General features: G+C 30.4%; 1 protein-coding gene across 4 annotated transcripts in view; it reads right to left on the bottom strand.

Moving 5' to 3' along the window:
* LOC143046009 (uncharacterized) overlaps window positions 1-13,613 on the bottom strand; it is a 43,010-nt gene that overhangs the window by 24,205 nt on the left and 5,192 nt on the right. For 3 of the 4 annotated variants that reach the window (XM_076218942.1, XM_076218938.1, XM_076218939.1), the window contains exons 4-6: window positions 5,166-5,237; window positions 3,778-3,834; window positions 2,226-2,332 (exon numbers count right to left, since the gene is read on the bottom strand). In XM_076218942.1, coding sequence (XP_076075057.1) covers window positions 2,226-2,332; window positions 3,778-3,834; window positions 5,166-5,237 — 236 coding nt within the window. The remainder of the gene's footprint in view (window positions 1-2,225; window positions 2,333-3,777; window positions 3,835-5,165; window positions 5,238-13,613) is intronic. The other variant, XM_076218940.1, reaches the window with a different exon arrangement.

Raw genomic sequence — 13,613 nt, 5'->3', positions numbered from 1 at the left:
AAATTTTTTTTTCATGTTTTTGATGATTTTGTTATGTATAGAAATCATAAAACAAATTGAACTGATTTTAAGCCTCATTTTACTTTTTGAGACACTTTTACAGAGTGCCAGAGCACCTAGTACAAAGCAGAGAACCTGTCAAAAAATTAAAAACTCTGGGGTCCAAGGTAGGTAATATGGAAGTGGTGATTGTGGTCTATTCTTATTTCAAGCTTCTCAATGAGAGAAGTCTTCAAAAATGTTTGTTTCCCTTCTTGTGGGCCTTATATTTGAAAAAGGTGAAGATGAAGTTCTCCTATTTCTAGGTGTCAAATATTTGAAAATTACAAATATACCATGATTGTAACTTGCTAGGATATTGTTAACTATCCCTTTAAAAAAAAGAAATAAATCTCCTTTTATAGGGCAACTTATTCAGCAAAGGAACTGTCAGTTCTGGTGAATTCAGAAAAACAAATCAGTAATATTGTATTATTTGTATTTCTAAAGGAAGCATAGAAAGGTTTGTGTTCCATATAGATCAGAAGAGGGACATTTCAGTATTTCATATCATCATTATGATATTCAATCTCTGACCAAGAACAAGGACATTTCATCAATTTACAATGTTCTATTAACAAAATACCATATCTTATATTGTCACTTTGAATTTATACAGTAAACATCAATAACATTTTTGATTTGATACGTCCCTTCCAAAAATATTCATGAATTTAAATTTGAAACCCTTTTTTTTTCAAATAGCAGACATGCTTAAGTTAAATAAATATCTAATATTAATATCTTCCATTTACAATTAAACAAAATTAATCCATATATTCCCTGAAACTCATTCACTTACAGGACAGAACATTTATTCTTTATGTTTTTCACATTTGACATTTGAACAGTTAATACAATTTTACTGCATAAACTTTAATGATAATTAATCCTAATACTAAATATCATAACATGTAATATATCAATTATTAAACAAATTATTAATTACGATTTGATTTACTGTAAATTTCATGCGATATGTCTGCATAGATTTAATGGTGTTATTCCCAACAGTATAGGATTTAAAAATGACCTAGCTGCCTATCAATTTTAATTCATAATGGAAAATATTGATTTTAATTGTGTCACTGAAAATAAATGTATTTTAGTGTAAATAAACCTTTGTATAGCTGCATGGTTACTTAAATTTTACGTAACAAGAATTAACATAGTCTTTTATAATTACACACATTATTCAATTCTCATTCTTTTGCACTTTAGGCAAACTTTTAAATATTAAGATTTGGGAATGTATACTTAATGAGTCAGAAACCCAAAAGACAAACAACTAAAACTTTTTTTACGAATACAAATTTTTCAGTCTTTCCATCTCTTCAAGTTACAAAAGGGAAATGGCTCTCAAATGATTTGCACAAAACTATGATTGATTTGATTGCTGGTTGCTTTACGCCACATAAGTACAAAAAGGCTATATAGCGACGAGAATATTTTTACAATTTAAAGCATGTTTTTTAAAATAAGACAAAAGGTCTGTCAAATAAACTAAAATGCTAGACTAAAGCAAATTGATTATCAAATAAAAATCAACAGTAAGATAACGTGATAAAAATTAAAATCGATTTAAATATGATAACATTTTAAAATTTTATGAAAAATTCCAATTTCTTTTAAGAATGCAACAATATTTGTAAATGGAACATTATTAAATAAATCATACCACTTTTTTTTCTTAAATACAAACAATATTATAACGATTCTCTGTCAAGTTCCATTTAATTATGTAAACTGTAAAATATTTGGAGTCTAAAAACGTCAGTAACAGATGAAATTAGAGAGTAGAAAACAGACAAAACAAAATGACTAATTAGTCTCCCTCCTCCAAAAAATTTAGGGGAACCAGAAAATATTATTGAAAGAGGCATATGATGTATTAGTATAATATGCAACACAAAATAAGTATTTTTACATGTGATCTATGAATAATTTAATAAGTCCCTAACCCCCCCCTTTTTTTTCTTCTTTTTTTTTAAGCAAAGGAACACAACTACAAATTATGGGAAGGAACTTTAACGGCTTCCAACTTTGATTTCAAGGTAATAATGTATATGTGGAACTGTGAAAGACTAAATCAATGAACTAGATACCACATTGTTAGAATACATTTACTGTTAAACTATGTTCAACAATAGCTTTCTCATCATATATTTTTTTTTAAATTGACTTACTTATTTCTCTGTTGATCTTTATACCAGGATTGAAATTCTATCATTTCTTTCTTCAGTCTCCTCCCATCTTTTGTATCTATGTAACAGTATTCAGGTAATGTAGACGGCTAAATATAACAACATACAAAAATTACTTTCATTTAAACAGATTGATAATCTTTTTTTATATATACATATGCCAAATATGCTCTAACATCCTTTCTTAAACGGCATAATTTGACAATAAATAGTTAAATATGTTACGAAAATAACAAGTTTTTTTCAAATTTTGAGCATTTAAATCATTTTAATCACTGCTTTAAGAAGTATTTTTTCGAAAAAATTTCCATAAACATTTACTATACTGTAAATTCAGAAATTATTGCATGTATTTAATATTGCAATTTTGTCATTTTAGACTAAAATGGGATTAACATTTTTGCGATATTCATACAAATATAAAAAATTTCAAAATACAAGTTTTAATTAATGTGATTATTACTCTATCACATTTTTCGCAATAATTTCTGAATTTACAGAATATTATATGGAGAGGCTTAAAATCATGTAGAAATTCTAAATTGAAAGTTGTAAAAATATTCCAATATTCACATGACATAATTACAAAAAATATTACATTTAGAAGAAGATCTCTTTCAAAATTGAAAAATAAAAAACTTTTGCCCTTTAGAAAAAAATCAGTGTTAGAAAAAAGAGACACATTTATTTGTTTAAAATGTTGACCTCAGTGCATTATATATTGTATGTTGAACTGTCACTTTCTGTAATAAATACCATAAACATGTTTTGCATATTCTTTTTCTAGGGTGCTAAAACAGTGAAAATTGCATTACTTTTTACAAGAAAATAAAATATGTTTGTTGTGATGAAATGGAAGACAATTCATTCTTGATGAGAGAAAAGAAAACCCTGATAAAGTAGAAAACACACTTGTTAAATATAGCAATCCCCAAAAAATCAAAGATTTTCAGTCATGATAAGATAATGTTCATGTTATGTACTGAATGAAAAAAAAATATCTCTTTATACTAAACCAATCTGCCTATACCAATGCAAAGACATGCATAACAAAAGTGTTTTTGTCTCCAGCAATAAAGACTTTCTTTTAAATGAACCATTGATATTTAACTGGATGTTAGTTATCAACATGCACCAGTAGAAGTTTTAAGCTGTTTGAACTGTTTTGATTTCAATAAGCATTGTTTATTGAAGACATGCAATAGTAAATTAAGCTGTTAATGCAGAAGTTTCAATCTTCTTTCAGTCCAATGAAAGCTGCAACATTAATTCAACATTCTTTTTAGATGCACCATGCAATTTTTTTTTTAATTTCTTAAAGCATCCTCCTTCATGCTAAAAAATGTGTTTGTTTGGAAATTTAAATAAATTAGTGCACTTCACAGAGAAAGGGATTATCTCCTGTACAACACAAGGCATTAGTGAGATTACATCTTACAAAGGAAGAATAAAGCATATTGCTCATGGTGCTAGAAAACAAGACTTTTGTGTTTCAAGCATTTCATTCATCACACCACAAACACAATGTATTTACCCCAGCTGACTTCACACGCTTTTTCCGAGGAAAAACTTCCTCGTCTTGTGCTGTAGGCTAATAAGTAAGCAATCTTATATAAAGCTGTCTTATAATGTCTCAATAGAATATACAATCAAAGCATTGAGAAGAACAAAATAAAAATGGCTGTGCAAGTTTTCAAGAACTATTTTGTCAAATTATTCTAGTTTATAAAACATATTCTTTATGTGATGCACTGCTATTTATTATTATAGGATGATTCTAAAAATCATATTTTGTCTTCTTCAAGAAACTTGCTTTACGAAAATAGTTTTAGAGTGTTCCTCTATTATGGTTTGAAAATTAAATCATATTAGCAATGTTTAATACAAAAAAGGTATTAATATTTTCATTTCAGGGAGTTATTTCACTTTTTAAAATTCAGCAATACTTCTGATAAAAAATAAATTGTTAAAAGATTTGGATTTATAAGGGGAGATATATGACAATTTTAATTGTTTTATTGTGTTTTGAGTATGAAGTATTTGCCACTAGATATCATATTTTACTGTGTGAAGATCAGTAAATACAACATGTAATATAAACCATAGTAAAATACAATGAAACAAAATAATAAAATAACCTCTTATAAAATGCTCAAGTACTTCAAAAGTAGATCTTAACAAGAATCCCACCGACCGAACTTGTAACATTTATTGACTCGATGAAGATAAGGGGAAATAAGGTTTCCTTTACATTAAAGCAAAGGATCATAACTAAGAGACAAATATTAATTTTTCACCAGAAATATTCAATCTTGTTATAAAAGGTATTTTTCCATGATCATCAACAAAGAGGGCATAATAATTTTACAACATCCATATTGATTATATTGGGTCATTATTATTGAATTAATGGTATACACTTCCGAAATAATCTTTTGTAAGTGAGAAATTATTTAACATTTTCATTCTTATTGGTTAGTGTATTGATAAAAAGTACAATTAAATATAGCTTAACATACTGTAAAGATCTGACAGGTCAATACTATGAATATGTATTGAAGTTAGGATGTTCAAACCAAAATAAGAGATAGTTTGATGTTAGAGGTATAAATACCTACCCTACCTATACATGTACTCTTAGCTATTCTTTTCAATTATCACAAGAAAATGCATGAAAAAATCCAATATTTCATTGAATCAATCACAATCTTTATTTATGAACATTTAGATTTAAAGACTTCTTTCATCATTTAACATTTTTCATTTTATTAGGGGAGATAACTGTATTTTGACATGGTTTTTCAATAATGCAATAAAAACTTTAATATATCTAGATCTACATGACGATGTATATATATACTAGCCTAAAATATTAACTACTGAAAAAAGATGTATTTTACTAACAAGTTATAATCAACATACCAGAAAATTATATCGTATCATAGTTTTCTTTAGTTTTCCCTTTACATATTCTTCTCTGGCAAATTCCTCTCCCTGTATAAAGTAAATAAATGGTTTATAAAGTGGCAGAAATCATACTATTTACATGTTAATCTAGATCTCTAGTATTGCTTTAAAGCAAGCAATACTATCAAAATGTCACTCATTGAAATAACTAAAAATACATATTCTACATACATGTAGCTATGCAGAATGTCTTGTCATGTGAATTAATATTTTGCACAAATCATGTGCACTATAGTGTTAAATCCTAACTTGAATATATAGATGGTCAAAGCAAAATTTGACACTGAAACGGGAAATAAAGTTTAGACAAAGGTCAGGGGTGATAATGACTGGATGATAGGTATCATAAAGAACATATTTAATATAAGTTTTGGTTAACCTAAATAAAAAGTGGAATCAGTGAAATCTTCATTAAACTGGATGTCATGGCCTTACAAATGCTAGACAGACATTTTTTGTGCAATCTTATAAGTTGATCTGTTAAGGCCGGCATGTGCAGTCTGTCTTACAAATTCAGATGAACACTGGAGAATAGAAATAAGATCGAATCAATATGACAACTATCAAATGGACATATTTACCTGAACCCTCTTCAGGCAAGGATCCAGCCATTTTAAAATAGGGGTTCCGAACTCTTAGTAAAGGGGGGTTCCAACTATGTGCTCCCATTCAAATGCATTGATCGTCAAAAAAAAAAAGGGGGGAGGGGTTCCAACCCCCAGAACCCCTCTGGATCTGCCACTACTCTTTCTAACAAATATTGATAACCTGTCAATGTATAGTTACCCAAAAACAAATCCTGAAGAAAACACAAAAGTGTGAAAATGAGTCCAGTGGCTCTTTTTACTTAAGAGTAAAAACACTTGTTAGTCATACACATTACAGTATAACTTAAAATCAATTTTACTGTAATCATAACATATTTTTTTTTAAAGAGTTGCATGTTCATATGACATATTATTGTATAGCAATATAATATTTCCCACAGAAAGTAACCAAAAGTTAGCGTGCAATAAATTGCAATATTGCACTACTGCAATGAATCTTCAAAATTTGTGATGTCATCAACGACAAAATCTTAGTTTAAACCAATTTTTTACTTTCAAATATTATATTGCTATACAACATATATTGCACTCGCAAGGTCGTGCAATATAAAATTCTACTCGGGACAATATTCCCCAACATTCGTGCAATAACCCTATATATAGATATAAAAAATACAAAAACAATCAAGAGAGAAAAGGATTGAAAATGGATGATATCTAATATTGTAAGGGTATTTTGACGGGATGACAATACAGTTTGTTTTTGTAAACATGTACATGATCCAATATTTGTGAAGACATACATTTAAACAAACAACTTTCAAGCAACAACCTAAACATTTAAGTCATTTATTATACTTGAAAAAGATTTCCCAAATTCCAATAAATCATCCAGTTAAATATCCTTCATTTAAAAAATAAACAACCAGTTGTCAATGGGAAGCTCTTCATATTGCATTATGTATTTTATAGGTACAAAAAATGTAATATGATATTAGTATATTTTCCACTATATAAGTAAACAATTTATGCAGTTTATGTCCTTAAGGTTGCTACTTCAGTTTATAAAATTTACTTGAATTATCTTATAACTATAGTGTTTAAATAAGATTTAATAAAGACGATGAGGAGTCTAATAGTACAGCAGATAGGTGAATAATTGTGCACTTTGTGTTAAAAGCATAAAATTTGGTAGAAACATAGTTTGGACCATTCTAAACAAAATTAGATATGGAGGCAAGGTTGATTTGATCCACTTCCGGTTTTATCATCAAAATGGCGGACATGCATTTGATAACTGATAAATGGTTACCCAACATATAGGTGAACAATTGTGCACTATGTTTTAAAAGCATAAAATTTGGTAGAAACATAGTTTGGACCATTCTAAACAAAATTAGATATAGAGGCAAGCTTGATTTTATCCACTTCCGGTTTTATCATCAAAATGGCGGAAATGCATTTGATAACTGATTAATGGTTATTCAAATCTCACAGCTGGTAGCCAAAGTTTGCTGTGTAGACTATAATATTATTGTGTATTCATGGTTTGAAATAATGTATCATTTCTTTGAAACCCTCGGGGTATTGTATTCAGAAATTTGTCACTTCCGGTAAAAAATATCACAAGTAAACATAATTTAGAGACAAAATACATATGTTTGATAAAAAAAGCAATGTTGTCCAAAAAAGGTTAAATATCATTGATCTCTGATATTGTTCGATCAAATATCAGCATAACGAATCATTCGATTAATTGCGTAATAGTGGTGTCGACATTCAGAGTACTCACCTGGGTTGCGTCCAATATCGTAGCGGCTACAAAGGGCTACGTAGATGTATGACTATTGAACGTGTAGCTAGCCTAGCTGCAACATAGATATAGATAGCAGCTAGACTAGCTACTCGTTCAGTAGACAAACATCTACGTATCACTACGTAGCTGCTACGATATTGGACGCAACCCTGGTCTCTCATAACGGTGTATACTCTTGTGACACCATTCAATACCATTCATGTATCCCCTGGTTTTTTTTCTCACCTTAACCAGCGATCTATGCCACAGTGTCGAATACAGTGAATGCATGGAAAACAGGCAATGCATATGTTTTTCTTGTTCTAAAAGTTAGCAAGCTCATGAATTGAAATGTATACGAAGTGGTTTCCATTGCCAAAGCAACCCATAAATATCAGCTGCGTTGTCACATGAAACAAGTACTAATACATCTGTAACAACTGTAGCAATGATTCTCATCTCGAAAATGTGTTCATCCATCTGTTTATTTGACAGAAAATGAATGAGCTCTGTTTTGTTTTGATCTACACGTGAGAAGCTCTATCAGTTTCGTGGTTAGCATGTTTGCCTTTGACAACGTCTCCTTGAACTGTCAATCTTTATATTGTCTATAATAGTTACATCTTGTCAATAGTTCTAAAAAGTAAAATCACAAAAATACTGAACTTAGAGGAAAATCAAATCGGAAAGTCCCTTTTCTATTCAACGAACGACGATAGTATAAACAACTGCTGAGGGAGCTATATCTTTAATTGGTATACAGAACAAGCAGTTCGTTGCTGTCTTCAAGAAATTGATTTCCTATCTCTTCTACCACAGAACCTACATCATGGATAAACGACATTTGAGCTCTTATTTTCTGCTCATGGTCAGTTGTGTTCTCTTCATCAAGAAATCGATATATGACTGTCCCTCTGGTATCTTTCGCCCCTCTTCTCAAACTCTTTAGCAAGTCTCGCCATTTCTTGTCAAGCTGATATCCGACTTAACAACATGTTTATTTCATGTGTTCTGTCAGACAGTGAACCATTATTTCTAAGTGCATATGTTTCTTTAGATGCATGATGACGGATCTTTGGAGAGTTAACGTTAAGGATTCGTTTGTAGCTGTTAAATATAAATATCCAAGCAATTATTAGTGTTTCCTGCTTATGAGAGTCGGTTGTTATATATTGTCCATACAACAACATACTAACAAGAGCTACAAGAGATTTTGGAACATAATTTTCCTCACAGTTCACTGGAAAACCAAAATGTAACAATAAACATGTCGCTGCGAATTTTTGTTACTGCTTTATAAATCTGCATTTAGTTTCAGTCAAAGGCTTCATCACCTGTTTTCTGAAACGAGGGTTCTATATTATCTTTGAAAACAAGTTAATTCTCTCTCCCTTGTTTTTATTCCTGAATATCAGGTAAATAAGCTAGCATTAGATATAAGAAGTTGTGTGAGTGCTATTAAGACAAATCTCCATCCAAGTCAAACACGTGAAAGCTCTCTCACAGGCAAACAACCCATAATTTTAAAATGTAAGAAGTTTATTCTTTCATCTTGAATTATGAATTCTGTCTTCAATGTCAACATCTAGATTCCTTATTCGCCTAGAAAAAACCTGACATCTTGAATACTGGTGCTAAATATTCTTTGGTTATGGAATCTTCATTGTAGCTGATGATGTCAGCTAATGCGATTCCATGGCTTATTCGTGCGTCTCTTCCTTATTAAGTCTCATCTTCACTAGAGACTTTTGATGCCTGTCGATAAAGATAAGCAAGACATTGGACATAATATATCGTTTCTTGTACAATGAGGTCCCCAGCACTGAACTTCTCTAATAAAGTTGTGTACTGAAGCATTTGTACACATTGACTGTGCGGGTGGGTTTCCAGCTCCGATTGTCTTTTTTTTACATATCATCTGTATCCTTTTGATATCTTATTTTAGTTCTCTTTAGTTCTGTGTTTAGATGGCAGGTCTTATGCCATGAGGCATTGTTTTTGTACGTAGTACGTGGAAGACCCCTGCCATCATATTGTGTATACAGATGGGTCGTAGACGGTAAACATGGAAGTTCTTTGTATTTAACGAGATTTCCAGCCATAGTAACATATCCGGCACCAATATTGATACACTTTGAGGGTCACGGTAGGGCATTGCAGCTATTCATCTGTCATATTTTGACAAATTATACATTTAACATTGAGAATAGAAATAGGGAATATATCAAAGAGACAACAAACTGACCAAAGAGCAGACACTAGCCGAATGCCACCAATAAGTGTTCTATGCAGCGAGAAATTCCTGCAACCGGATGTGGTCACCAGCTGGTCCCTATACAAATGGTGTACTAATTCAGAGTAAATGAATGTCACACTAAATTCCAAAGCATATTAATGAACTAAAGTCCAGTCAACCTCTTCAACATTTTGGGACGAACTACCTGGTCTTCGATTATCTGACGCCTCAATAAGTTTAAATCTGTAAGAGCTCATCTTTCAATTGTTATTTAGACTCTTGATTTATCGAAGTGTATGTCTATCTTCATTCAAATATATAATGAACCAGTAGTGTTCACCATATCAATTGAATTTTTATGATCTCCAAAGAAATAAATACCTGATTCTATTACACCATTCTTCCCACTTTTTGCAAATTAAAAGTCAACATTTTTCTTGAATTTTGACATGAAATTTCGACCGGAAGTTAACCAAACTCATCCAAATTGCTGCTTCAGCAACACTGAAACCCATCTAATACGATTCAGATCAAGTAAAACATTAGTTCTTTTAGTTTAAACTGAAAAAATTGAAAGAGAATTAAGAAAAGATGAAATTTAAACATGCATCCACCATTTTGGATTTTACCGGAAGTTAACTATATTTCCAGCTTGCCTCCATATCTAAAATTGAAGAGTATAGATAGAAGTATGTTTGAGTAAAATTTGGTGCTTTTAACACGAAGTGCACAATTCCTTCATATATTGCACCTATCTGCTGGACTATAAGTAAGATAGAAACTAAACAACAAAAGAATCATTATTACCAATGTTCAGCAATAGGTAACAGGCTTTACAATGTGCATTCTCTATTATAAAGTCTGGAGTCACAAAAAGAACACTTTCTCTATAATGTCTGTAGAGTCATGAAATGAACATTTTGTTACTGTTTTTCCTTTTTGGCAGTCTTATGACAAGCTGCCACCCAAAAGCCAGTGAGCAAGATCAAGACAAATGCTCATCCTAACTAAGCCAGTTATCACTAAAATTTATAGTAACTGCTATGATATATGCGACTATAAAAAAAAAATTGCAGCAATCAATACATTAAATATGAAACTGAAAGTCTTCAAATATATGTACTATAATTTACTGCTGCAGTCAATATAGTATTTGAAGACTTAAAACATGACAAGACATAGGTCAAGATAAACTACCAAGAGACAATTCAGCAGAACATCAAGCCATTTATACATGGTAAAAATTGAAATGGACATTTACACTGTACAGTACTAGTATTTTTCTAATTTCACCCTCATTTATAGGGGAATTTTGTGTTGTTGGACTGTTGTTTCCATGACAATTACCCACCCCAAACTTCCCTTTGATTATTATTGTATGCACCTTTAAGGACGAAGCAGTTACCAATATGATTTTTCAGTATTACATTACTACATTCTCTCAATATAGAAAGTACATATCTAATCATCATACCAAGATTAATATGTTTAAATCAAAAATAATTTTCCTAAAAAATTTTGTTCTCATGTATGTTTTTATTTGCTGTCTGTGACAACATAACAATTCTAATTCCAGTAATCGTTGAAACATGCAGGTAGGTATTTACGTTAGGAATAGCATACCATTCTTTCAACAGTTTGGAGTGGATTGAACCGATTGATATTCAGAGTACATGAATCTAGGCAATCAATGATATTTATCATTTCAATTAATCTTTCCAAATCAGTTACACAAACATTTGAAATCAAATTAAATCCTTACATCTAAACTTGTGTAGAAAACTAATTTATGTCAATAGAATAAAACATAAATACGAATTTGCATGTCAAAATTCATTGTATGTCAATTAGTATCTACTTGAACATTGGTGTGATATCCTTTGAAAATAACTGATTTCAGATTTAAACTCAGAGCAGGGCTAAAATTCTAAATAATGAAATCCCATCCTTGTATTGATAATACATGTAGCAGTTTTACTCTGAATAATTATCAAGCTTTGGGAGTTTTATTTTTAATCCTTTTGTCTACAAATATATCCTCACTGCAAAAATTCGACCTCATTACAGAGGGTCTGGCTGGAGTGGATCTTGATTTCTATATTTTTAAATTTTGAAGTATTTTTTTTTAAATCTTATTTTGTTTGCCCATTATTCGTTAAGGGTTGAAAGCTTTAAACAAAAATGTGTCATTCTCCCCTTATGTGATGTACCTCTCCAAAACCAGGAAAATTTAGTTCGCTATAATTCAAACATCTGTCTTTTTATTTATGCTTAATCTGTTTTTCCTGTTTTGTTATTGACTTGAAATGGAGATTTGGTAACTTTGGGCTATCATAGCTTCCTTTATGGTTGGGTATTAGTTTGACCTTTGTTAAAGGTTGTGATATTATTTGGATGTTGATTGGTGGGTGCAATTGTCTTATTGATAATTAATTACAGTGTATACTAGTACATGTACTACAAACCGCTGTACTACAAACCGCTGAACTTATTTTTTTTTTAAATATTGTTGTAGTTCCTAAGAAAATTGTGCCAAAAATGTCCTAAATGGTGATTTTTGTTAGAATATAAAGTTTAGGTAAACAGGAAGTTAAAATTTGAAAGTGAAAAACAAGAACATCACACTGTATGACTCCATTGTAATGTGGGTTTAAAAATTAACAATTTGCATGCATATATACCAAGTATACAGAGAATTCAAAAGCAGAATTGTTGTATGCAAGTTTTTCTTAGTCTTCATGATCAGTATGCAGACAAGAATAAATGGAAGTGAGTACATGCTCCATGTAAAAAGAATAACAATTGGCATTGAGGGAACAATTATTATAAAGTTATATGAATGTTGTTACAAACAATTTGTGAATTTAACAATCAGATATTTTCCATCCAAGATGTCCCAAGTCAGGAGCCTGTAATTCAGTGGTTTTCGTTTGTTGATGTGTAACATATTTGTTTTTCATTCATTTTTTGTACATAAATTAGGCTGTTAGTTTACTCGTTTGAATTGTTTTACAATTGTCATTTCAGGGCCTTTTATAGCTGACTATGATCTTTGCTCATTGTTGAAGGCCAAGAAGGTTGTTAATTTCTGTGTTATTTGGTCTCTTGTGGAGAGTTGTCTCACAGGCAATCATACCACATCTTATAATTTTTATATCAATAACTATCATGGGTTAAAAATTGTATAGCTAATTTTAAAAAAATTGTGAAAAAAATGTAAATGTAAATGTCATTTATAGGTTCATTTTTCAAGGGATTTTATGTCTGCTGTAGAACCAACATAAAGCTTAAGGTAATGAGAAATTACATTTATCCTCTTAAATTGTTTATAAAAATTCTTAAGTCAACATTTTACCTGACAAAGATTTGGCTTGACCCTAGATGATGTAATTATGTTTTTTCAGTGCAAACAATATGGTATACATTGTATTAAATAACAATGTCTAACAAATTGTCATTATGAAAGTATTTGTAATTTTATGAGTTGACATATCTTTTTTGTAATAAGTTTAGATTCTCCAGTGATTTCTTTACACTAGACATGCTAGAGGTAATTAACATAATATACATTTAAAGTAATTGAAAATCAATAAAGTTGACATTTAAATAAATAAATAAATTGCTTCAATACTGTACATGTCTTTTCCATGAATCACTTTATAACTACCAGGATATTTGATGTCTGTTGATACATAATGTACATGTATCTATTTCAATGACTATGAATATTTTGTGCCTGTCCAAAGTCAGGAGCCTCTGGCCTTAAAATGTTAGTCTGGTATGATTTTAGTTATTTGTATATTACAGAGTTTAGTATGACATCC

Source organism: Mytilus galloprovincialis, chromosome 9, assembly GCF_965363235.1.
Source record: "Mytilus galloprovincialis chromosome 9, xbMytGall1.hap1.1, whole genome shotgun sequence".
Classification (NCBI taxonomy): domain Eukaryota; kingdom Metazoa; phylum Mollusca; class Bivalvia; order Mytilida; family Mytilidae; genus Mytilus; species Mytilus galloprovincialis.
The sequence above is the reverse complement of the archived record's forward strand: the minus strand, read 5'-3'. Positions and strand labels throughout refer to the sequence as shown.